The sequence below is a fragment of the Prionailurus bengalensis genome, chromosome D1, assembly GCF_016509475.1.
Source record: "Prionailurus bengalensis isolate Pbe53 chromosome D1, Fcat_Pben_1.1_paternal_pri, whole genome shotgun sequence".
In the NCBI taxonomy this organism is placed as follows: Eukaryota; Metazoa; Chordata; class Mammalia; order Carnivora; family Felidae; genus Prionailurus; species Prionailurus bengalensis.
In genome coordinates, this window is record NC_057346.1 from 17,698,706 (window position 1) to 17,723,452 (window position 24,747).

A 24,747-nucleotide genomic window follows, 5' to 3' on the forward strand; every position below is an offset into this window, starting at 1 on the left:
ATGAATACATGCCACATCCTGTTGGGATGAGAGGATCCGAGCTGGGGAGGGGAGGGATATCAAATCACAGCTCCCTGAGAACTTCCTTCCAACGTCCTTTGGGAACATCGATTGGAGCTTCCCCCGTCGGCAAGAGGAGAATAAAGGGAAGGCAAGGTATGCAGATTTCAGCTCGAATGAAGAGGTGACCGGTGTCCAGAGACAGTTGACAGCTTCCTTCAGGGGGGAAGGGAACGGACGCTTAACAAGCCTGGCACTCTTTGCCAGGCATTGACTTGGAAGCTTTATGGACATTATCTTATTAAATCTTAATTAAAAGGAAATATAAGGGAGGTATTACCTCTAGTTCACGGATGAGAAAACCAAATCTCAGCGGGGTTAGGTAACTCGCCCAAAGTCACGTGGATAGTTACGATGGAACCACGTTCTCACCCCCAAATCTGTTGGGCCCCGAAGCCCATTCTTTCTATTACAGCTTGTTCTAGGTCGTGCTAAGGCAGTGATTCTTAAGGGGGAGAGTCCTGAAGAGTAAGGAGGTTCGAACTAAATGACCTTAAGTCCCTTCCCAATCTCAGAGTCGGTAATGCTGGGAGGTCTTCAGGGCAAAATGAAAGTTTAGCCCCTCCAGTTTTCTCTGGAGAGTGGGCGGTCCGCTCAGACACCAGGCCAGGAAGCCTGAAACAGGTTGTTAGGGCCGGGCTCTGCTGCACCGAGCAAAGGGATCTCATGGAAGAAAAGAACGAGGCGCTGTAGCCAACTGACAGCATCTGCCACGACAGGGGCCAAGCCCTCGGTACGCGAGCTTCATTCATCCTGGCAGTGCCGAAGAAGCCTTGCCAGGGGGCACAGCAGGGAGGGCAGGGCCCCGGGGTCTGCAGAACTGGAGCCGATCCTGTATGTGGTCCAGAGGCCCTCTTCTGGAAGCGGGGGACCGAGCGGAGGTTTGGAACTAGGCGAGCAGCCAGGAAGCTGAGTCCTGCTATCTGCGGTCTGGGGCCCAGCACCCTGGGAGAAGCAGTCAAGACTGGAGAAGGGAGCAGACACAAGACATTTACAAACCTCTGTTGCCTTTCAGGTCTCTCCCTCTGGGTCTCTGGGCCCCCTCTCTGTCCCTCCTGTCCACAGCACCATGCCTGGAACAGGTGAGCTTTACAATGGGGTTTCTGAAGAACTCCAGAATTCCTTTAAATGATGGGATGGTAGACCTGAAAGGTAACTAAGTCAGCCTTCCTTAAATGTATTTCAATGGCTATTAAAATCTCTGCCAGGAGAAGAAGGGTTCTGTGACCACCTAAGTTTGGGAAGTGCTGAAGAGGCCAAGTTTAAAACGAGCGTTTGCTTTCTGCTTCCGCTGCCATACTTTCTCAGCACCAGAGTGCATTTCACATCCCTGAAGGAGCTGTATAGAAGGCAGGGTTTTCCAAACCAGTTTTCTGCGGAACTCTATTTTTCAAAAAGTACCTACAGCCTTCCAAAGAACTAGCAGGGGTGACCATACGTCTGCATGTGCCCAGGACAGCCCCAGCGTCTGCCTCTTGTCCGGACACGATCAATAGCACTGCTCCCCACTCGTCAAAGTATCTTGGCTTGCTTGGATGGCAAGATATCTGTCCCCTTATTCACGGGACGTTGTTAGGGAAACCCAAAAATGAGGATCCAAGCCTGTCCCCTGGCTGTACTCTTTCTAGGAGATACACGGGCGTCTTTCTGTGGAGACAGAAACAGGAGAGGGGCCGGCGACCTTTAATTGTGGCCTCAGATGCTCTTTCCTCTCCTATTCCCTTTTCTCTATTTCCTCCCCTCCTCCTTTCCGAGCCTTCTTGTTCCTTTCCCCCTCCCGCCTTGCAGTCTGGGGCTACATACGCCCAGCCCAGGGTGTGTCCCGGGGTAGGATGATTTTGGCATGTGTCCTTTTGCGTTTGGCAATTCTTGGACCCGCAGAACCAGCCATGCCGCTCTCCAGGGCCTGCGCTGCAAAGAGCATTTATGATGAGAGTCCCTCTGGGGCCGGGTGTTGATGCAGACGAGGCAGGAGGTGGGCCGATGGGTGGGAGGTAGGGAGAGGGCGGGAGTTCTTTGGGGATACATGTCTGAAGGGCCAGGTCACGAGGTCCCGGGACCCAGCAGCATTATTTTCCCCTTGTTTTGGCCTCTCTTCGTCCTCAGTGACGTCATCCTGTTCCCCTGGGAACAACAGCGGGCCTTCGTCTCCCGGCTCCGGACTCCACGCCAACAGCCCCACTGCATCTCAAAATAACTCCAAAGCGGCAATGAGCGCCTCCGGTTTTAACTCTTCGGGGTAAGGTGGAGGAGAGAATACCGAGACATTCCAGCAGGATCAAGGGACCATGCAAGAAGCTGGGTCAATCCTTCGGGGCAGGAAGCCTGCCACTTTCTCGGAGAGGAGAGTTGGGGTGGCAGGACGGGGACAGAGTGGACAGCCAGGCTGGACCGTATCCCTAGGGAGTGGGCTTTAAAAGAGAAGCTTCGGCCAGCCAGCAGTCCTGGCAAGAGGCTGATGTCAACAAAGCCAATATTTCCATCCTCACTGGGAGGGTGGAAATTTCTGAACACTCCTGTAAGGAAGGGCCAGGTCCTTCAGTGGGCTTAGGGGTTCTCCACTCCCTGCCAGGAACCCTGCTCTTGGGGCGTTCGGACGTGAGCGGGAGCTGTCAGTGTGGCTGACACAGTGACAGAGGGAAGTATTGCCTCCCTGCCCCCGCCCCCATCTCGGGTTCCCACCTGGCATGCAGCGAGGTAAGCCGCCCCTGGGACCAAAGAGTCTGCTCCAAAAAGTATTCTCAGAGCAGGTGCTTTGAGAGATGGCTCACGGATTCAGAGCACAGCAGAGATTTGAAAGTTAGGCAGTACCTCGTGGGAAGAAATGAACCCACTTGTCCAAACCCAGGCCATTCCACAAGGCAGCGAGGTCTTACTGACCGATAACTGTTGCACACACCAAACTTCCGGAGCTCCTCAGCCACCCCTGCCAAAAAAAAAAAAGGGGAGGGGCGAAAAAAACCATATAATGTACATGTTTTACTGTGTTTTGAGCTAGAATTCACATACCCTACAATTTACCCCTGAAGGTACAATCCAGTGCGTGTTAGTGTAGTCACAATGTGGCATAACCATCACCATAATCTAATTCCAGAACGTTTTCATTGCCCGGGAGAGAAACCCTACCCCTGTTAGCAGTCACTGCCCATTTGCATCTTCCCTCAGTCACATTAGCACCTTTTAGCATTGACTCGTTTTTTTTCCTTCCTTCCAGATCTTGGTACCGATGGAATCATCCCACCTACCTCCACTGAGACCAAAAAGTTTCTCCTAATCCACCTGGCCCTGTATTCCCCACTGGAAGGAAGGGAATCACGCCTTCTGTGTACGGACAGCTTACGGTCGGAAGAGTGAAAGAGAATCCCCACTGTCAACCCAAACTCTTGCTTCTTCAGGAGCGAGGGCCCCCAGAGATCTAAACTGTGATTGAAGCATGTGCGGACTCCTAGTGCTCTTGAAACATATGCCCCTCCTCGCTGTTTACCATTTTCACCTTCCTTCCCTGTGCTCCTATCTCCTAGTTCTAAATATCTCAGACGGCTTCACTGTGGCAGTAGTCTCTCGGAGAAAGGACATCTTGCCACGATTTCCCAATGCATCCGTGGGCCTCTCGGGGACAGACGTTTGCCTGCTGTGCCAAACAACCGGAAGGAGAGATGACGGTTTTGACTCTGAACTCAGCCTCCAACCTCTGAACCGATTCTAAAATCTGTGAAAAGATTTGAATCTGATGTCTCCACCAAAGACTTGATGTTTTCTCCGTTCAGCAAACTCTTCTGACTGAATCTTCATTTCACCCCATTTTCTCTTTAGCCCCCTTTTCTAGAACCAAGATCCAGTCGTGATTGCCTTCTCCAGGTTCTCTCTTCTTTACAGAAGGCTGAGCCACCCTCAGCCCCCGGGGCATGTTTCTCTGCCCACAGGTGCTCTTTTGTTTGCTATACCTGCCCCAGAGCTCAGGAGTGCTTACTCCTTCTCTCCCTCCCCGTCCTTACCTGGGTCCCCTCTCTCCCTCCCCGCCCCCCAACCCCGGCTGCAGAAGAAAGGACACAAAAGCAAACACGTAAGAGTTATGTTGGCAAAATACCTGTATATAGCCCTCTCCAATTTTTGCAATGACGTTCTCTCCTTAATGTGGACTTTTCCAACAAAATGTTTAACTCAGGTGTGAATTTTGAAGATATCTCTGTAATATTTTATCTTCTTTTTAAAAAAAAAAAAAAGAAAAAGAAAGGAAAAAAAAATGCCAAAGTGTGAAATACTGTGCTAGCTTCCACAAGAGTTCCCACATGGGCTGGGAATCTTTGTTGACTTCTCGGGAACATTATCTCTAGTCTCCTTCTTTGTGGGCCAGTGTGTAGAGATGTAACATGAAGCCATTCCAGAGATGGTAACCTTTTTTTTTTTTTTTTAAAGACTGTATATCCAAGAAAATGTTGAGATTCAAAGGAATCTCTCTGTTCCTAAATAAATTTGTATAGTTATGATATAAATGATTCCACTGCTGATAAGAAGAGGTTTAGATTATTGTTCTGTGTCTTTTGTTGAGGGGGATATGAGTGCGTATAGTGCAATGGGATGGGGGAGCACTTGGCTGGCTCAGTAAGTGGAGGAGGCAACTCTTGATCTCAGGGACATGAGTTCAAGCCCCGCGCTGGGCGTAGAGATTACTTACAAAAAATGGGATGGGGAAAATGTTGCCAATTGGTGCATTAAGTCTGTTACTCCCCAGACCTGCTGCTAAAGATGATCTACATTAATACAGGGCTTTGAAGAGTTCAGAGTTCTTACTCTTTCTGACAGAGGAGGAGGAGGCTGGTTGCCTCATTTTGTAAGGGGGAGGATAGAAAGGGGGAGTTTTAAGGCCAAGTCATTCAGACTTAAGAGGTGGAGGCAGAGGCTGAGGAGGCTCATATCCCAGATATCCTGAAGGTCAGTTATTCAATATCCACAATGGAAAGCAATAGATATGAAAAACAAAGCATAATTCAACAATCAAATATAGGTGGCCTTGGAAATGCGCTGTGACTTTTGGTGAGGGGCTTGGGGGGCAAGCAAGCTCTCCTGGTGGTTTTTCTGAGGTTAATAAAAATTTCAATCATTACTATGCCCGAGGTTGACAACTGACCTGTGCGAAAGGGAAGCCCTTCTAACGGCTGATGGGGAAAAACCAAAATAGGGATGAAACATTTGTTGCAAATAATATCCAAGTGGGGAATCTATGTGTGAATAATCAAGACTTAACTGTTTCTGATGTTTGAATGGGCCTTATAGTAAGACTAATCTTTCACCACACGAAGCTGGAGAAGAAAGCCTATTGGTAGTAGTTACGGTCTCAAGAAAAGATCCGGTTGGAAGTGGCTACGTATGCAGCAAAGAGACAGCAAGAGGAGCCTTCGGCGCTGATTTAAGTATATGAAAGGACCATTCTGCCACCCACCAGCCCATGTGTACAAAAGTGTGCATACACACGCAGGCATGTGTGTACTCTTTGTATGCTCATGGGTGCCAGAGCCAACCCTTTCTGTGGCCATCCTGGCTACCATGACATCTTGTTCAGGTAAGTGCTGAAAGCCGATATCCTGCGCTGTCCACACTGATGGTTTTCATCCATTTCACCTTTTAAAAAAAACTTTATTTTTTTTTAGAGCAGTTTTAGATTTAGGTACAGAGATTTCCCATATACCCCTGCCCCCTCACATGCATAGCCTCCCCCATTATGAACATCATTCACCAGAAGTCCTTTTTTTTTTTTAAACCAAGAATGAACCTACATTGGCCCATAATAATCACACAAAGTTCACAGTTCATCTTAGAGCTCACTCTTGGTGTTGCACATGCTACAGGTTTGGACAAAAATATGATACATACCCACCATTGTAATATACAGGGTATTTGCACGGCCCTGATTCTCTGTGCTCTACCTTTTCACCTCTCTGCTCCCTACACCCTTGCAACCACCGATCTTTTTACCGTCTCTAATAGCTTTGCATTTTCCAGAAGGTCATATAGTTGGAATCATAGCACATACCCTTTCCAGATTGGCTTCTTTCACCTAGCGGTGTGCATTTAAAGTTCCTCCATCTCTTCATTTCCTTTTAGCACTGAATAAATAATATTCTGTTGTCTGGATACACCACAGTTTGTTTATCCTCCACCAAAGGACGTCTTGGTTGCTTCCAAGTTTTGGCAATTATGAAGAGAGCTGGGGGGCGCCTGGGTGGCTCCGTCGGTTAAGCGTCCGACTTCAGCTCAGGTCATGATCTCACGGTTCATGAGTTCAAGCCCTGTGTCGGGTTCTGTGCTGACAGCTCAGAACCTGCTTCAGATCTTCTGTCTCCCTGCCCCCCTCCCCTACTTGCACTCTTTCTCTCTCTCTCAAAAATAAGTAAACATTATTTTTAAATATGAATAGAGCTGCTGCAAACATCTGTGTGCAGGGGGCGTGGTGTGGACAGAAGTTTTCAATTCCTTTGGGTAAATGCCAGGGAACATGATTGCTGGGTCATACGGTAAAAGTACATTTAGTCTTGTAAGAAACCTCCACCCTGCCTCCCAACAGAACGTGGCTGTACCATTTTGCATTCCCACCAAACAATGTGCGAGAGTTCCTGTGGCTCCACATCCTTGCCAGCAAGGTTTTGTCAAGCATTCTGGATCTTGGTCATTCAGATAGGCGTGTAATAGTATCTCAGTTATCTTAATCTGCATTTTCCTGAGGACATAGGGTGTGGAGCAGCTTCCATGCACTTAACTGCCATGTGTATGTCTTCTTTGGTGAGAGGTCTAGCGAGGCCTTTGGCCGACTTTTTCATCAGGTTATTTGTTTTCTTATTGTTGAATTTTAGGAGCTCTTTGTATATTTTGGATAGCAGCCATTTATCAGCTGTGTCTTTTGCAAGTATTTTCTCCCAGTTTGTGGCTTGTCTTCTAATTCTCTTGATATTTGTCTTTCGCAGAGCAGAAGATTTCAATTTTAATGAAGTCCAGCTTACCCATTATTTCTGTCCTGGGTTGTGTCTTTGTTGTTGTATCTAAAAAGGCAGCACCATACCCAGGGGCATTTAGGTTTTCTTCATCTAAGTGTCACCTTCCTGAAATTTTATAGTTTTGCATTTTACATGTGTGTCTGTGATCCATGTTGAGTTCATTTTTGTGAAGGGTGTGAGGTCTGTGTCCAGTTGCCTTTTTTTTTTTTTTTTTGCATGTGGATGTTCAATAGTTCCAGTACCGTCTGTTAAAGGCACCATTTTTTCTCCACTGTATTGCCTTGGCTCCTTTGTCAAAGATCAGTTGACTCCATTTATGGGGGTTTCTTTCTGGGCTCTCTATTTGACCATACTTTTTTATGAAAGAAATACAGAATTGTAGCCTAACTTCTCAGCCTCCAGTAGCTTCCATTGTCCATTGTCTCGGACAATTGTTCAGCACAGCCAACCCTGGAAGCAGGCACTGATTTGCCTCTCACAGCCACGTGATGCCCTAAAATCCCAGTGAAGTTCAACCAAAGCTTGGTTAGCTTCTTCAGCGGCTAATTAGGCACAAGAGAATCGAAGGGCAAAACCCAGTCGTTGTCCAGGGGGAAAGAAAGAGAAGAATTGCTCTTGCTCCTGCTCCTTTTCAAATTTTCACACTTCAATTTTTTGTTGACTCAAGACTGGTGGGCCCCACCGTGGGCTGGAATACTAAGGCCTTTTGGTGCAACTCAGAGAATGAGTTTAGTTTCAGGACTCAAATGAGGAATCCTGCCCTGAGCCCCCCAGGTTTCGTGGCTCCGTGCCTCTCCTTCCCACACACTCTCCGTGTGCCTCTCATATCTCACGTACTGCATTTGCTGACTCTTCTGCTTCTAGACTGTGGGGAGCTCCCTGTAGTTGAGTCTGTCTCTTTTTCTCTATATGCCCATGACTAACACTGTGCCTGGTACCTAATGGGAAATTAAGATTTTTGAAAATGAAATTCCTTTTTTTTTTTTTTTTTTTTTAACCTCTAAATAACTTCTAGTGCCCTTCATTGAGGTTAGGAGCTGTGAGCTGTGAATGCCGAATAATACAGTACAGGTCTGTAGGGGCTTCTAGTCAAGTGCAGAGCCATACTGCCTGGGTTCATACTCAGATCTACCTCCTACTAATCATGTCACCTTGAGCAAGTTCCTTGAATTGCTCTGTGTTTTAGTTTCTCCCCTATTAAATGGGGATGACAATAGCAGCCGTCTCAAAGGGCTGTGAGAATTGACTAGTTAATATTTGCAAAGTGCTTGGAACAATGCCTGGTACATTAATAAGTGTTGTCTGCTATTATTGTGATTATAAACATCATTATTGTCATTATTATTCAAATAAATTGGTGGAGAGCTTCCTGTTCCTGTTCTCCCTTATGGCCCAGAACTTTTGTGGGGGGCGGGCGGGGTGGGGGGAGATACCACCGTTGACGATTATCTGATCTGGTAGAACAAGTGTTATGGCCAAAGATATCTAAATTAGTAAATGTAATCCTAGGTAATGAAGCTAGAACCTGGACCGTCAGTCACCCTAGGATAAAGGCTCCTAGAAAGAACTGGCACCTTTCCTTATCGCCTCAGCCTTCAGACCCCTGAAGCCTTTTAATACTCTGTTCTTTCCCGGAAAATGGTGGCAGCAAGAACGTAGTTCCAAATTCAGATACTAGAACAAGAAGAGGGGCGGCCGGATGTCTCAGTCGGAAGAGTATATAACTCTTTTTTTTTTTCTTTTTTTTTTAACATTTATTTATTTTTGAGACAGAGAGAGACAGAGCATGAATGGGGGAGGGGCAGAGAGAGAGGGAGACACAGAATCGGAAGCAGGCTCCAGGCTCTGAGCCATCAGCCCAGAGCCCGACGTGGGGCTCGAACTCACGGACCGTGAGATCGTGACCTGAGCGGAAGTCAGACGCTCAACCGACTGAGCCACCCAGGCGCCCCCTCTTTTTTTTTTAATGTTTATTTTGAGAGAGAAGGCAGGGGAGGGGAAGGGCAGAAAGAGAGGTAGAGAGTGCAGAACCTGACGAGGGGCTCGATCTTTGGAACAGTGAGTTCATGACCTGAGCTGAAATCAAGAGTTAGATGCTTAACTGACCGAGCCACTAAGGTGCCCTGGAAGTTCTCAGGGTTGTGAGTGGGAACCCCACATTGGGTGTAGAGATTACTTAAATAAGTAAAACTTAGAAGAAGAAAGAAGAAAGGAGGAGGAGGAGGAGTGAGAGAAGAGGAAGAAGGAGAAAACGTTTCGATAATCGCAAGCAAATGGGGAAAAGTTGAGATCTGCATACTCTCCATTTAGTGAAATGGATCCCTCCCTGTTCTCTTTCATCAGGCTCTCATTACCTCTTATCTGGTCTGTTCCAACCTACTTGAAGCAGACTGTCTTCTCCAGTTCATCTTACAGCGATTTTGGTTGAATGTATAGCAGTGATTCTCAACTTTGGTTACACAATGGAATCACCAGGAGAGCTTTAAAAAAGATGGATCCCCACGCAGATTCTGATTTACTTTGGGGCATAGCCTGGGCCCTGAGATGTTTAAAAGCTCCTCAAATGATGTTATTGTGCCATCAAGGATGAGAACCAATATCCAAGAGTGCGAACAAACCACTGGGAACCTTGTTAGCATGCAGTTCTGCTTCAGTAGGTCTGGGGTCAGGGTCTGAGATTCAGTTTCTAACAAACTCAGGAGATGCAGATTTTGCTGGGCTATGGGCCACACTTTGAGTAGCAAGGGCTTGATAAAATGATTCCCTTGCCTAATAACATCATAGACTTCTTGTTACCCACATAATAAGATGCCTCAGCCTGGCATCTCAGGCTGGCATCAGAGTCATTTAAGACCCTCCGACAGCAGTGGTTCTTAAGTGTGACTAATATCTGAATGATCCAGGGGCAAGTTTTAAAAGATATATATTCCTAGACCCCCACACTAAGGCTACTGAATCGTACTCTTCAAGGTACACCCTACAAGAGTATTTTGGAAACACTTCCCAAGCGTTACAGAAGATCAACAAGGTTTAGGAGACACCATATGCTTCTAATACACTTTTCCAGGCTCATTTCCCATTCATTCAACCAGCAAACATCTAGTGCACCTGCCTCCTACCAGGTATTAGAAAACAAAGATGAGGGGCGCCTGGGTGGCTCAGTCGGTTGAGCGTCCGACTTCAGCTCAGGTCATGATCTCACAGTCTGTGAGTTCGAGCCCCGCGTCGGGCTCTGTGCTGACAGCTCAGAACCCGGGGCCTGTTTCAAATTCTGTGTCTCCCTCTCTCTCTGACCCTCCCCCGTTCATGCTCTGTCTCTGTCTCAAAAATAAATAAACGTTAAAAAAAAAATTAAAAAAAAAAAAGAAAACAAAGATGAAAACAGTTTGATCCTTACTCATGAGAGATTGGCAAGATAAACACCAAAACTAGATTATTAACTACTCCCCAGCCATGGTGTAAATGTTCACCCTTCTACTTACTGTCTGGGCCCCTCAGCATCCCATTGTCGCCCGTCCTGATAAACCAAACCAGATGCCCTCTTTTTTTTTTTTTTTAATTTTTTTTTCAACGTTTATTTATTTTTGGGACAGAGAGAGACAGAGCATGAACGGGGGAGGGGCAGAGAGAGAGGGAGACGCAGAATCGGAAACAGGCTCCAGGCTCTGAGCTGTCAGCACAGAGCCCAACGCAGGTCTCGAACTCACGGACCGCGAGATCGTGACCTGGCTCAAATCGGACGCTTAACCGACTGCGCCACCCGGGCGCCCCCCAGATGCCCTCTTTACCGCATTTGTGCCTCCATGCTAGTTTGGTCATCTCTTCCAATTTCACTTCCCTTGGTATTAAAATAGATCTCAGAGCGGAGAAAAGGATTTACCCAAAGTGTCACAACAACAATTAACATTTACATAGTGGCTTCCTTGTGCCTGTCATTGTTCTAAGCACTTTTCACAGGTGAAGTGTGTAAGAGTCTTACAATGGCTTTATAAGATAGCAATTACTATCCCCGTTCTATGCTTGAGAAAATGGAGGCACGGAAAAGTTAATTTGCCCAATGACACAGAGTCGGTAGCCAGGCTGGGTTTGTTTGTTTAAAATTGTTTAAACGTTTATTTTTTATTTATTTATTTAAAAAAAAATTTTTTTTTTCAACGTTTATTTATTTTTGGGACAGAGAGAGACAGAGCATGAACGGGGGAGGGGCAGAGAGAGAGGGAGACACAGAATCGGAAACAGGCTCCAGGCTCTGAGCCATCAGCCCAGAGCCTGACGTGGGGCTCGAACTCACGGACCGCGAGATCATGACCTGGCTGAAGTCGGACGCTTAACCGACTGCGCCACCCAGGCGCCCCTAAACGTTTATTTTTAGGAGAGAGACGCATGCACAAGCGGGGAGGAGAGAGGGGGGTAGAGGATCCCAAGCAGGCTCTGCACTGACCGCAGCCAGTCCAATGTGGGGCTCGAACTCACGAACTGCAAGATCATGACCTGAGCCCAAGTGGGAGGCCCAACCAACTGAACCACCCAGGTGCCCCAAACCACGTTTATTTTTAAGCCTTATACTCTACTGCCAAGTAGGGTGATAGGGCTGTAACGAAAAGGAATAACTTCTAATTCCCGGGCCTGAGCACTTTCCTGGCTAATTAATTGCGTGCTTGTTTCACAACTGAGACTCCAGCGGGAGGGCTGCGACTACGTCTTACATCTCCCATGGTGCCTAGTAGGGGTGCGAGCCCTCAGTAGGTGCTCAGCCACTGGTTATTGGATGGGCTGTCCCCACATGGGGGGGGGGGGGGAGAGGCGGGATGGGTAATTATTGAAACAAACAACAACACACAAACAAGGGCAACAACCTGTAGGTCTCACGTGACCACCAGGTAACCCTCCGCTATCCATCCCCCCCATCCTGGGCCCCGAGCGAAGGGGGAGTACCCTTCGGCTCCCTTCACGGACGTTTCCCGTCCAGCTCGGGTTCTGCGCTCCGTCCTCCCAGCCACAAGGTGCCCCCAGACCCCCGGCTCCTCTTCCGCCGCCGCCAGATCCTCGTCCTCTCTCCCTCTTTCCGCCGCTTCCTGCTCCGACGATCCGCGCTCCGAGCTCTGGGGCCGAGGCGCCCGAGGCTTCCCGATGCGCTCGGCCAGGTAACAGCGCGGCGCGAACCGCCCGGCTCCTGCCGCGGGGCTGGGCTCGGGACGCTGGGGGCCCGGCCCGCCCGGCCCACTGGTGGGGAAGGAGGCGGGCAGATGGTCTGGTCTGGCCTGGCGGCCGAGGGATGGGGGTGGGGGGCTCCTCCTGCCTCGGGGCGCGGGAGGCTTTGCTTCGCCAGGCTCGGCGACCGGCGGGATGCCCGTACAGCGGCGCGGCGTAGGTGCGCGCAGCCGGGCGTGGCCCGGCCCGCGGGCGCGTCCGAGGGAGATGCGCCGGTCGCGGTGCCTGCGGGGCGCCGGGGTTGCTGCTCGCCCCAGCCACGCCTGCTCCGCGGCCGCCCGCCAGGTGGGTCCGCCCCGCGCTCCTCCTCCCGAATCTGGCCCGGGAACGGGAGGAGCGAGGACAGGGGCCTTGGAATTCTGTGCCCGATCGGCCATCTCAATACCCCTCCGTTCCTTTACCCAAGAGTAAAAAACCGAAATCCAGAGATGGACTGACTTTTTCCCAAGGTCACAGACTTGTATCTGCCATTTACAAATGTCTATTCTTTTAAGTGTTTGTAAATAGACTACTGTTTCCTCTGTTCTGCCAGGGAATTAGGATTCAGGGAAGAGGACTCTAAAAATACTAATCAGCAGATCCAAAGGAGCTGATCCGCATTACTGGCCGGTGACCCTGGCATTTAGAAGGAAATAAGCGAGGACGGTTCTTTTCACTCTGGGTACTTTGTATTTCTGGGCCTTGCTCCGAAAACTGGCCTAGATGCTTTACAAAATTTATCTCAGAACTCCTTGTCAGAACTGGGCCGGATTAGAGTTTACAATCCTCTTTTCTTCTCTCTCTCTTTCTTTTTCCTACCCCCCCCCCTTTTTTTTGTAAGGGAGGCTCAAGAGGTGACAGTGATTTGCCCAGTGTTTTATGGCTAGTTAGGGGGCACAGACAGAATTGGAACTCAGGTCTGTGATTGACACCTACTGTTTTCTTGAATAGAAAGCTGCTTTCAGCTGAAGGCAGCGCAGAACTTGACCTTCATAAAGCCCTCTCTGGATAGCATTCCTGGGAGCGGCTTGTGTACTGAAGTGTGTTGGTCCTCAGATATTATTTCACTTGTCAGAATAGGGTTAAGCAATAAGTGTAGCCATGCAGAAAATTCCTGCAGAGATGAGACATACCTGAAATTTTTTTTTTGTACGAAATTTCAATAGAGGAGCTAACGAATATTAATACCATCTTGCTTACTTGAAGATTTTAGTCCTGTATGACTTAGATTGACTCAGTTACAGTCATTCTTGGCCTGATATATTTGTCATCAGTAAAAATTTCAAAATGTAGCTTTCTGACTGTATGTTTAACTAAATAATTGCCTTAAAGATATTTTTCTTTTTCTTTTTTTTTTTTTAAATCTTTTTTTTAACGTTTATTTATTTTTGAGACAGAGAGAGACAGAGCATGAACCGGGGAGGGTCAGAGAGAGGGAAACACAGAATCGGAAACAGGCTCCAGGCTCTGAGCTGTCAGCACAGAGCCCGACGCAGGGCTCGAACTCACGGACCGTGAGATCATGACCTGAGCCGAAGTCGGCCGCTTAACCGACTGAGCCACCCAGGCGCCCCAAAGATATTTTTCTGTATCAACAAAAACTTCCCACATGCACCTCCACATCCCTCTGCTTCCCTCTTGGTTAGTCTTTGAATTGGGTTTCGGAACTGAATCGAACTCGGATTATTTTCTCTTCCAAAATATCTGGAGTCTGATTAGTTCTGTGTTTAGGGTTACCTCAAGTTTCCATTTTAACTGGTAAAACTGTGACTTAAGTCCCAATTTCAGTTGAGTTTAATATCAGCTTCAAACCACATTAAACTCCTACATGTCATATGACCTCTAGCAGAAACCACAGGCAGTAGTCCTGTTTTTTTCACCAGAGCTTCTCATTGGAGTGAACACATTATCGAAGACGTGTACTATGTTCCTCATGTATCATTGTTCAAGGTCAGTCATCATGACAGATTATTGACATGTACTCATCCTTATTTTAAAAAAATGTTTTCAATGTTGGGGCGCTTGGGTGGCTCAATTGGTTGGGCATCCGACTTTGGCTCAGGTCATGATCTCACAGTCTGTGAGTTCGAGCCCCCCGTCGGGCTCTGTGCTGACAGCTCAGAGCCTGGAGCCTGCTTTGGATTCTGTGCCCCGCTCTCTCTGCCCCTCCCCTGCTCACGCCCTGTGTCTCTCTTTCAAAAATGAATAAATATTTTTTAAAAAAAGAAGAAGATTCTCAGCTGTGTAGATAAGGAAGAGTTTCAGTGAAGGCAATGTTTTTGTACTCTCCTATAGAAGAAATGAAGATTATATTCGCATTGACCCAGTGCTGTTTTCTTAGGGTATATCTTGTTTTTCTGGTTTCGGTCTTTTCATCATAGGATGGCACTAGGTCTGTGTCCGCAGGTGCTGTGCAGCCTGGGGGGCTGGCTCTCACTCTACATTTCTTTCTGCCGCCTGAATAAGCACCGAAGCTATGAGTGGAACTGCCGGTTGGTTACTTTCACCCATGGAGTCCTCTCCATAGGCCTCTCAGCTTATATTGGCTTCGTTGATGGCCCCTGGCCTTTTACCCACCCAGGTAGGTGGAGACATTAGAGGGCTTTCCCTAACGGATTATATAATTTGGGGGCAGTCTTGGAAGGATGGGACATTTTCACAGAATGTGTACAATATTGAAGAGGAATTACCGTTATAATTTGTACCGGGAGTCTTCATTTTTAACTCTGATATTGTATGTGTCCCTATTTCTGCTTTTCATAACTCTCTGCTTTTGAAACAAATTTTAAATGCCTGTTACGTTGTAAGCCACCGAAATGTACAAAAACATAAAGCTAATATCAGTATCTTCCACCACCACTCCCAAACAGACACAAATGGACTGTATTACACATACTTTTTGATAGCCTGCAATTTTCACTCGATTGTATTTTCGAAGGACATCTATATAGATTTTTTTTACCTGTCTTAATTGTGATAATAATATTGTGTTGTATGCATACATCGTCATTTATTTAACTCATGTCTCATTATTTGGGGCACCTATATTGATTTTTAAGCTGCTAAATGTCTGAGTATTACTTCCTTAGAATAAAAAAGTTGTGTCCCCTTGAATTAGTTTGCTTGGGCTGCCCTAACAAAATGCCACAGACTGGGGAGCATAGACAATAGAAACTTATTTACTTCCGGTTTTGCAGGCTAGAAGTCCAGGATCAAATTGTTGGCTGGTTTGGTTTCTTCTAAGGCTTCACTCTTGCTTGCAGGTGGCTTCCTTCTTGCCGTGTCCTCACGTGGTCTTCCGTTGGTGTGTGTGTGTGTGTGTGTGTGTGTGTGTGTCCTCATTTCCTTATTTTAGAACACCAGCCATATTGGACTAGAGCCCACCTTAACAACCTCATTTTAACTGAATTACCTCTTTAAAGGCCCAATCTCCGAGTACAGTCACATTCTGGGGAATTGGGGGTTAGGGTTTCAACACGTGAGTTTGCAAGGGACAGTTCAATCCAGAAATCGCCTAGGATGTGATTTTTTTTTCAATTCCTTAGATCCTTTTTTGTTTTAATTTCCTTAAATTTCTATAGTGAGCTTCTGAGTTTTTCCCCAAATTGTCAAACTGATACGAAAGCAGCTCTTAAGCTTTGTGTCTCGTATGAAGGTTTCAAATAGATTTCAACGTGTCCTGTCCTTGTACTTGATTTTCTTAAGCTGGGAACACACTAACTTCTGGGGTTCTTTCCAAGGCCCGCTTTCAAGAAGGGTCAGGGCCACCAGTGTCCAACAATCTAACCCATTAAGCTAAGAAATTAATCCGACATCCAGGGCAGAATAACTGAAAGAGTCTGGAAACAGACCTTTAAAGCTGGTTAAACAAACACGTAAAATAAAAAGAAGAAGAAAGCAAGAAACTGTAAGATTTTAGTTGAAGGAACAAAATAACTGAGTGGACACGGAGATAATGGCTGTTGCTCAGATCACTCATTGAGAGCTGATTCATCAAATCCAGCATTTCCTGGGCCTGTCACATTATGTGGTTTGATAAAGACCAAGGTTTTAGATTTTAGTCTTGGTTGTCATTACAATGCATGTGCCTGCCTTTGTTTTTGCTTTCAGTGATGCAACTGATCATCGTGGCCCTGTTGTGGGAGACGACAACATAGGACCCTCGTGCAAGGTCACTGTTATTATACAATTCCCGGTCACTCAGTTTGCTTCTGTCTCGGTTTATTGCAGGCTCACCCAATACACCTCTCCAAGTGCACGTACTGTGTCTCACCTTGGGCTACTTCATCTTCGACTTGGGCTGGTGCGTCTATTTCCAGTCTGAGGGGGCCCTGATGCTGGCTCACCACACCCTGAGTATTTTGGGCATCATCATGGCCCTGGTGCTCGGAGAATCAGGCACAGAGGTCAACGCGGTCCTCTTTGGAAGTGAGATTACCAACCCCTTGCTACAGATGCGCTGGTTTCTCCGAGAAACAGGGCACTACCACAGTTTCACTGGAGATGTGGTGGACTTCCTCTTTGTGGCTCTGTTTACCGGAGTGAGGATTGGCGTCGGAGCTCGCCTCCTTTTCTGTGAAATGGTCTCCCCCAAGCCCAAGGGGTTTGTGAAGGTTGGGGGAGTGGCGATGTATGCTGTCTCTTGGTGTTTCATGTTTAGCATCTGGCGCTTTGCGTGGAGGAAAAGCATCAAAAAGTACCACGCCTGGAGAAGCAGGCGGAGGGAGGAGCGGCAGCTGAAACGTAACGGACATCTCAAAACGCGCTAGCCAAGGCTTCCTCCAGATGCCGGATCGGGTTAGTCAGCCACAGGACCCAGGCTGGAGATAACGGCTGTTCTAGAATCAGGCTCATGACACACTTAGGTTTCAAGAAAGGGCTAAACGTATCAGGCAGTGTGGTCAGTCTTTGAGTGGAGCCCATACCAGTATTAAAACACTCACGTCTACCGTGGCGCAGGTGTAGAAAGTGAGACTACTCAGTGGTAGTTGAGAATGAGTCAGAGCTGTGAGGTGGGGGTGGGCACAGCTGCCTTCCTTTTTGTTCGTGGTGTCCCCGGGTCCTCTTGTCTCTGGGATGCTTGATGGTTAGACCGCTCAGGAAGGAATTTGAGAATTTCTTCGAGAATTGACTCCTTGAACAAACCCTTGTTCCTGCTTTCCGTGTAGCAATTTAAATAAAGTCACCCCATTTACTCTAAAGTGAGGGACTTCTAGGAAGATGCATGTCTGGCATTCTGAGCCTTGGATCAGGGAAGGGGCTGTACTTAAACAAAGGGAAAGGATGAGAGAAGTGACCCTAAACCAACTGTCGAGGGGCCCCAAGACACCCCCAGGTTCGGTGCTTTGCTGAGGGGACTCACATGACTCAGAATGTAGTGCAACTCCTAGCTGTGATCAATTACAGTGAAAGGATTCAAGGGAAGAGCAGTGAAGGGAAAAGGTGTTTGGGCAGAGTCCAGGGGAAACCGGGCCCGAGCTTCCAGAGTCCTCTCGCAGTGGGATCACTGAGGATGCACTGATTGCCTCTAGCAACAATTTGTGGCGATACGTGTAAAATGTCCAGCGAGGAAGCTCGTTAGATGCTCAGTCCCCCAGTTTTTTACTGGAGGTCATGCAGGCAGCCATCGCCTGGCATGTACCAGAATTCCTGACTCCCAGAAGGAGAGCAGGCGTTCAGCCTAAACCATATTGTTCGCACAGTGTAGGCACGGTGAGCCATTCTCATCAGTTAATGAAAGGAGCCCTCCTGAAATCTAAGTTTCCAGATGCCAGCCAAGGGCCAACCTTGCAAGGAGGCCTTTCCAAGGACAGGAGTTCAGGCCTGCTCTGGTAACTCTTTTCTGTACAAAAACCAGGGAGTTAGGGCTTCGGATGAGAGATGAATGAGGTGTGGGCAGATTTACCGAGTCCTGTTGTACGGGTTCTGCCCTACCGAGAAAATGATGCCAATTCTCAGGGCTTTTGTGCATTAATCTCCTAGGCATGAGAGGCTGTGACTGAATTCCATAGGGATTTAGCATGTGGATTCCACTGTGCTTGAGATGGCAGTTCAGGTTTCAGCCCTGCTATACATCCTGCAAACCAGAACCAAAGAGTAAAGTGTACCGGCCTCAGGGGGATGAGGCGAATTTTATTTTATTTTTTCCCAAACACATTCCCTGTAGCCTACTTCCTACGTTTTCTTTTCTCTGAACAAGGTGCCACTCTCTATGGATAAAATCGGATGGCAAGGCCAGTCCTAGAAGGAAACAAACAAAAATTTCTCAGTGCGATAGTCTGTCATCCCACCCAGGAAAAGCAAGAACGTAAGCTTAACATGAGAGATTAGGAATCAAGACTTTCTGGGTTCTTTTAACTAATTTTGCTCCTCACTTGCCAGATCACTTGGGCAGGTCACTTGTGTTCTCTATCTCAGTTTAAACCCTGTTGTGAATGAATGTAGGACTTTTATGGGGAAAGGGACGATTTATTTATTTGTTTGTGTGTTTATTTATTTATTTATTTGCTTGTTATTTATTTATTGGATTATGTCATTTAGACCCCTGGGGATTGATTTGCTTAATTGGTGAGTAAACGTGTGGGGCTACCGAAGTCTAAGCCTAGGTCAGTAGGAAGTCTCCGCCCATTCTACGGTCACCGGTAATACGAACCTAACGAGTGGTCTTGAAAATGGATGTCAGTGCCCAGGCATGACGGAGCGTTGGAATGGCATGACGTCATCATTACTCTGGGAAAAGCAACTTTCAAGGCATGTGGACAGTGGTCTTTTAAAATGACTGTCGTTTGGTTAATGAGTTTTGCTGCAGATGGAAACAATCTGACAGTAGCATCCCGTCTCTTTTTTTCCCTGTGATCAGTATCCCCAGAATGCTGGTGAGCTTCTTTCCAACAAAACTGTGGTCAAAGTTGGATGCCGGGGAATGCTGATTCTAGCAAAAGCCTGGTGAAAAAGAGTGGCTTGGCGCAGGAGCTTAAAAAAGAAAAAGCTGGCTCTTGAATTTTGGCACAGTGCCACCTGTTCCATACCAGACAAATGAATAGACTTAATCTGGTACCAATTTTTTTTTCTTTTTACTCCTCAGACGTGAAGGGGTTGCAGACCTTGGTGTTTTAGGGGTACTCCTGGGAATGTGCGTAGGTTTCTTTTGCGTTTTGAATAACTAAATAATAAGAGAAGAAAAAATAGCTCACTTCAGCTTTTCTTGATGCTTTAACTAGTAGCTCTGAAGGAACCTCCCTGAGAGGAAAAATGGGAAATGAAGGTGACTCAGCAGTTAAGATGCTGAGTTTTGACATCACGGGTAAACGAAGGGCTAATTAACATGTGGTATGGTCGGACAAAATGAAGTATTTTATTCATTTGCATTTGGATTACTATGTAATAATTCCTAACACTGCTCAAGAAAGATTTATATTTCAATAAGATTTGTACTAAATTTTATAAAAATAAATTTTTATCAACCCAGAGTCTGCCTTTGTATCTTTGATGTGATTTTGCCAAGAAGTGTAAAAAAAAAAAAATGGCGTGTAGAAATGTTGACCCATATTTATAATTATCTGTGAAACACCACTTGTCTGCTCTTAACCATCAACCATTCCTAATGCTGTTTACTTTTCGGGGCAACAATCTACATTACAGAATACAGAAAACAGTTTGCTAAAGACTGAGGAAGAACTTCCTTTCTTTATTTTTGCCATTTGTTTGGGCAGTTGCCTTGAAAATGATGTTGAGTGGGCCCCATGAAGATAAGGGCCCTCGGCTCTCTTCAGAACTGTACCTCCAATGCCTAGAGCGGTGCTAGACACATAGTAGGTGCTCAATAAACATTGAAAGAAGAATGGGTAAGGATGTGGTTTAGGATAGCCAGTCTCCCTCCCCTCCCCCCTCCCCAGGGAAACCTCAAAGAGCATGCATGGTGGATTGTGTCACTGGTGTCATTTTTTTAGGTAAGGGACTAATGACCATGGGGAGTGTGTTCCACCTAGATTGGTGGGACTCTTCTGAAGGCATTCTATAGTTAGAGCCTTTAGAACAGTCTAGAGCTACCAACAGTTCTAAAGAGGCTTTCAGGGATGTTTTTACCATTAGAGCTTTGTGGGTGAACATAGAGATTTTCATCATTGAAAAAAATAGCTCTGGAATGAATAACCACTGGCTTAATTAAATCCTTTGCTTACCATCTTCTGAAGCTTTCCCACAGCAAATGCCTTCTTTGCTCACAGCTAGAACTTTGGGTCTGTTTAAGTTTGGAAAGATCTTGAAAGCAGCCTGCCAAGAGGTTTTGTATGCAAGGAAGGGAAGGTGAATTAGGAAGCTTTCCAGTTTGTTTTATTCCTGAAGCTCAAGTAGTGAGGCATTCTTGAAGGAAAGAGGAGAACTCCTTTTTTAAATGCATGATTTGATGAGTCATTGGGTCCAATTAATTTCGTACCTATTTATTAGGGTATGGCAAAATGATATTTACTATGTTTAAGAAAGATACAGGTTTGGAGATAAGGTTTGCATTTTGGTCATTTTATACAGATGGATAGAGCTCTTTCCAGTTATATGCCAAAAATATGCAATTAAAGGAGTTCTCAGGGTAGACTTATCCTGGGGTACACCAGCAGGTGGCAATGTGTCCTGGTCTGATCATTAGGAAAGTGGCTTGGAACTTTTATCGGGTGCTATTCTTTCCCAAAATAAACATTACAAAATTAGCTGGCTGTGCCCTGAAAAAATATAAAAAAAAATAAAAAATCAAGCAATAAAGAGTCATCTTTGGCCTCTGTTTATCTTTTCCTTTTTTTACCCCGTTCTAACGTCAGCCTTAGCTCATGCATCTATTCAGGGATAATGATCTTTTCACGAACTGTTGCAGGTTGACTTTTAGAACCAGCATCATGAAGAGGTCCTTGTTTCCCCTCTCCACATCCACTCTTTCTTAAATTTGCTTTATTACCTGACTTCCACAGAAAGGCTGAAGACGCTCACCCACCAATGCAGGTTTGAACTCATTGACTCTGAAAACAGGTAAAGGGACAGCCACTTAGGGCAGTGGCCCGAGGAACTGAACCATATTGTATGTGGTACTTACAATTGCTACACTACGGGATTATGCAATCATAAAACTAGATGGATATCTACATGTACCCGGTAGGAAAAAAAATAAGCCCCCGCCCCAAATATTTGGGAACTCTTCAGAGAGAACTGCAATGCTTTCTACCGGATAAATGCACTTTATTTGCTGCTCCCATTTCTCTCCACAGCAAGCTTGTGAAGTCGCTGTGGAAAGCACCATGCTTTCTCCATTTGGCAACTCAGACATTTCACTTTGCCAAGGCAGAAGCAGCTTAAAAGCAATATTATACCAAGAAATCCTGGCTCCAATTCCCATACTCTCGTTCCCCCCAGCCCTACGCTCCACCGTCCTCTAACTTTGCCCTGGCAGCCAGGATTTGTGAGCGGCGGCCCCTGTCCTGGGAGGAGGCCAGCAGGTGCCCCAGGTGAGCGGCCAAGGCCAAACCCTCTCTTTGCTGGGGTTTGCTGCGGAAGAGAGGGATGGTGTCCTGGCACCTGGACCGGAGTTCGTTGCCAGCAGTTTACAAGTAGTCGTTACGTGTTATCAGAAAATAAGAACAAGTACATTCCATTAAGGAATAAACGTTTCCAGGGCAAGGGGGCGGGTGATGCCTCTCTCTCATCCCGGACGCCTCAGCACTGGTGGAGTGCTCTTTGGCGGTCTCCGGGTAAAGCCGAGTTAGTACAAGCTAGACTCCAAAGTACAGCTCTCCGGCGTTCCCGGGGCCTTGAGGGCGACGCTGGGTCGGTGGGTGGGACTCCCGGAGACGGCCGGTTCCCACCTCCCTCCGCCCCGCAGAACTACTTTTCCGCTCCCCCAAACAGGACTCCGGCGGAGGCGTCCGCGCGGCCCTGGCGCGCGGGCGGGCGCGGGGAGGACGAGCGAGGCCGGGCGGCGAGGGCGGCGGGGCGGCCCCGCGCGCCGCGGAGGGATCCCGGGTGAGGCGGCTTCCCGAAGTCAGAGGGGAGGAGGCCAAAAAAGTCGACGGGGGAGGGGAAGCGCGAGCTCGCGCTGGACGCGGCCGGGGCCGGGAAGACAGAACCGGAACCGGAACCCGTGCGCGCGCCTGCGATCGTCGCGCGGCCCCCACCGCCGGCGGCCTCCTCCGCCCGCCGCGCGCGCTCCCGCGAGGGCCCCAGGACCCGGCGAGCCGGTCCTGCGCTCCGAGTGGTCGCTCTCGCCGCGCCGCCGGCCTCCGGGGCCGGTGCTTCGAGGCCGGGCCGGACGGGAACCTCCCGCCCCTCGCGGGAACCGCCGCCTACCGGCGCGTCGGGGAGGAGCCGCCGCCGCCCGTGCCGACTGCGGAAGAGTCCGGGCCTCCCAGGGATGGGGAGCAGCCCGCGGCGCTGAGAGACCAAGTTCCTGTCACCTCTGGCTGCGGGACCCCTTCCCCCGGCGCCCGCGGTCGTCCCAGCGCCCGGAGCTTGGTGGGGGCGGCGAGGAAGACGAGAGGGGTCCCCCGGCCCGGGGACATGGGGCCGCGCGAGCCTGGCGCGGGACGGCCCGAGACGCTGCCTCGGCTGCGGCCACGAGCGGCCGGCAGCCCCAGATAGAGAGCGGAGACCACAGCGGCTGGCCCCGCGGCGGCGGGGACTCGCGAGCCCCCGAGACTCCGGAGGAGGAGCCGACACCCAGCCCCGAGCTGATCCCGCCCCAGCCCCGGAGGGACTCCCGGGCCCCTTCCCTGCGGCTCGCCGACTTCCCCCCCGTGACGGAGTTTTCTCCTTGTGCCTTCCCGAGGATTGCAATCTAGCTCTAGAACTCGCCTTCTGGCAGACTTTCTCGGGTTGTTTTGGGAGATACCCTGTTTTGCTCCGACCTACATCCCCTTTCCTTGACCCCTTCCAGTCGGACGTTCTAGATGACTGAATGGAGTTTTGAGTTGGACTTTTGTGTCCCTTACGGAGTCGGGCCTGATCCCAGAGCACTGGGGGTGGGGTGGAGGTGTTACTGTAAAATGCAAGTTGGATAAACGAAGGACCTCTCGCCAAGGGCCCCAATGAGCGGCACACAGTCCACTATCACCGACAGGTTGGTATGAAGCTCCCCTTGCGCTTTAGCTTCCCTGGGTTCGGCCTGACCTAGCAGAGCGTCCGTGATAGCCGATTGCCTTTGACCAGTGAAGTTGACAGGCATAGGAGAGAGGGTTGTTTAGGAGCTCTGCAATTAGTCTGGGGTTGCTGCCAAGTTACCCGGTTGATTGGATTTGGAAATGTAGCTTTTTTATTTATTTTTTTTTTTCTGGGGAGAAACTTTTCTCCAGATTCTCGGCGAAGGGGTAGGTAAAACCATGATTGTGGTTTTGTGTCTGTACTGTGCATTGGGATTCTGTACTTATCTTGGAACCAGAGGAAGGTCATTTTGGGTGAAGGTCAGTGCCCGAAGTCGGCTGGGGTATTGGTGCATCATCAGTTTTACTCCTGCCCTGTAGTTCTCCAGACCCTGTTAGATTTTTAGGAATTGCTATTTGTAAACTTCATTCTGAGACTGCTGCATGGTGGTTTTTGAACTTGATCTTTGAATGTTGACCTGCGTAGCGTTGATTATCTAATAATTTTACAGAATGTTGAAATTACTGGTAAATCACAGGCTCTTGTTGGAGCTAAAAAACGGGGAGAGAAAGCCATGGGGCTTGATTTTAATTGCTGCATTTTTAGTATTTTGTCTTTGAGAAGTATTTACATTTAAGGGATACAAACCCTAAGCGAATTAGGTCGTACAAGCGTGGCAGGTGGATTTGTTGAGTTCTGTGGGTCCTGTATAGGTTTTATTTATGTTGCTGGTGGTTGGTAAGTGGAGCTTCTTTACCCTTAAGGGTTATTCTTTGGAATATTATTTTAAATGATAAATTCCACTACTATATTTTATTTCTCATTTCATGATGACATTGTATGCTGATTCCAAATTTCAGTCAACCTTTTTTTTTAGTCACTGTTCAAACCATTACATCATCAAAAAAAAAAAAAATCAAATGACTGAACTAGGGGGCCAAAGAAAGCACTTTGATGAAAAGCGCAACCATAGTGCTCTTGCAAAAAAAAAAAAAAAATAGTTGAATTTCCTAATAAGAGAGTTTCACCCAATTGTAAGACTCATTTGTTGATTTTAAAAGGGCCAAATTCCATTATCATACCATAACAGCTACTCCAGAAACAGAACTTCCTCTTCCTGTTGATGCTTTCCAGTGTCACGTGAATGTTCACCTAAAAGATTCCATCAAATATTTAAACTGTAGTCTTTGCGTATTTTTCTTTAAGACGAATTTTGGTTTTCAGCTTTCAGATTGTACCCGTATCCTGAGTAGCAACAATTCTTATCTTAATTTCCTTGAATCATCCCCAGTCCTTTAACTTTCAGGGTGTTTTGGTACTGAGACATCACTTGAACGGGTGTGTGGGTAATTGTTTTTATTTTCCTGGTTCATTCAATTCTTGCCCTCTCTGT

General features: G+C 47.6%; 3 protein-coding genes across 5 annotated transcripts in view; all 3 read left to right on the plus strand.

Annotated features, from left to right (window-relative positions):
• POU2F3 (POU class 2 homeobox 3) overlaps positions 1–4,582 on the plus strand; it is a 79,345-nt gene extending 74,763 nt beyond the window's left edge. For both annotated transcript variants that reach the window (XM_043579636.1, XM_043579637.1), the window contains exons 11-13: positions 1,076–1,142; positions 2,167–2,299; positions 3,275–4,582. In XM_043579636.1, coding sequence (XP_043435571.1) covers positions 1,076–1,142; positions 2,167–2,299; positions 3,275–3,314 — 240 coding nt within the window. In that variant the 3' untranslated portion in view covers positions 3,315–4,582. The remainder of the gene's footprint in view (positions 1–1,075; positions 1,143–2,166; positions 2,300–3,274) is intronic.
• A 7,339-nt stretch (positions 4,583–11,921) lies between these two features.
• Positions 11,922–18,498, plus strand: TLCD5 (TLC domain containing 5). Of its 2 annotated transcripts, none has more exons than XM_043579640.1 (3): positions 11,922–12,193; positions 14,646–14,820; positions 16,470–18,498. In XM_043579640.1, exon 3 carries the CDS (start codon positions 16,574–16,576, stop codon positions 17,006–17,008), a length of 435 nt encoding a protein of 144 aa, XP_043435575.1. In that variant the 5' UTR covers positions 11,922–12,193; positions 14,646–14,820; positions 16,470–16,573; the 3' UTR covers positions 17,009–18,498. The 2 variants fall into 2 exon arrangements, with proteins under 2 accessions (XP_043435575.1, XP_043435574.1); XM_043579639.1 differs by having other exon boundaries at positions 12,063–12,193; positions 14,621–14,820.
• A 3,685-nt stretch (positions 18,499–22,183) lies between these two features.
• Positions 22,184–24,747, plus strand: part of ARHGEF12 (Rho guanine nucleotide exchange factor 12) — a 150,496-nt gene continuing 147,932 nt past the window's right edge. Inside the window, 1 exon segment of the mRNA XM_043579638.1 lies at positions 22,184–23,334. Coding sequence (XP_043435573.1) covers positions 23,303–23,334 — 32 coding nt within the window. The 5' untranslated portion in view covers positions 22,184–23,302.

What these genes read in the sequence shown, in the direction of transcription:
- TLCD5 (XM_043579639.1), top strand. An exon ending in CTGGCCTTTTACCCACCCAG is followed by an intron (nt 14,821 to 16,469) that starts GTAGGTGGAGAC and finishes GGTTTATTGCAG; the next exon opens with GCTCACCCAATACACCTCTC.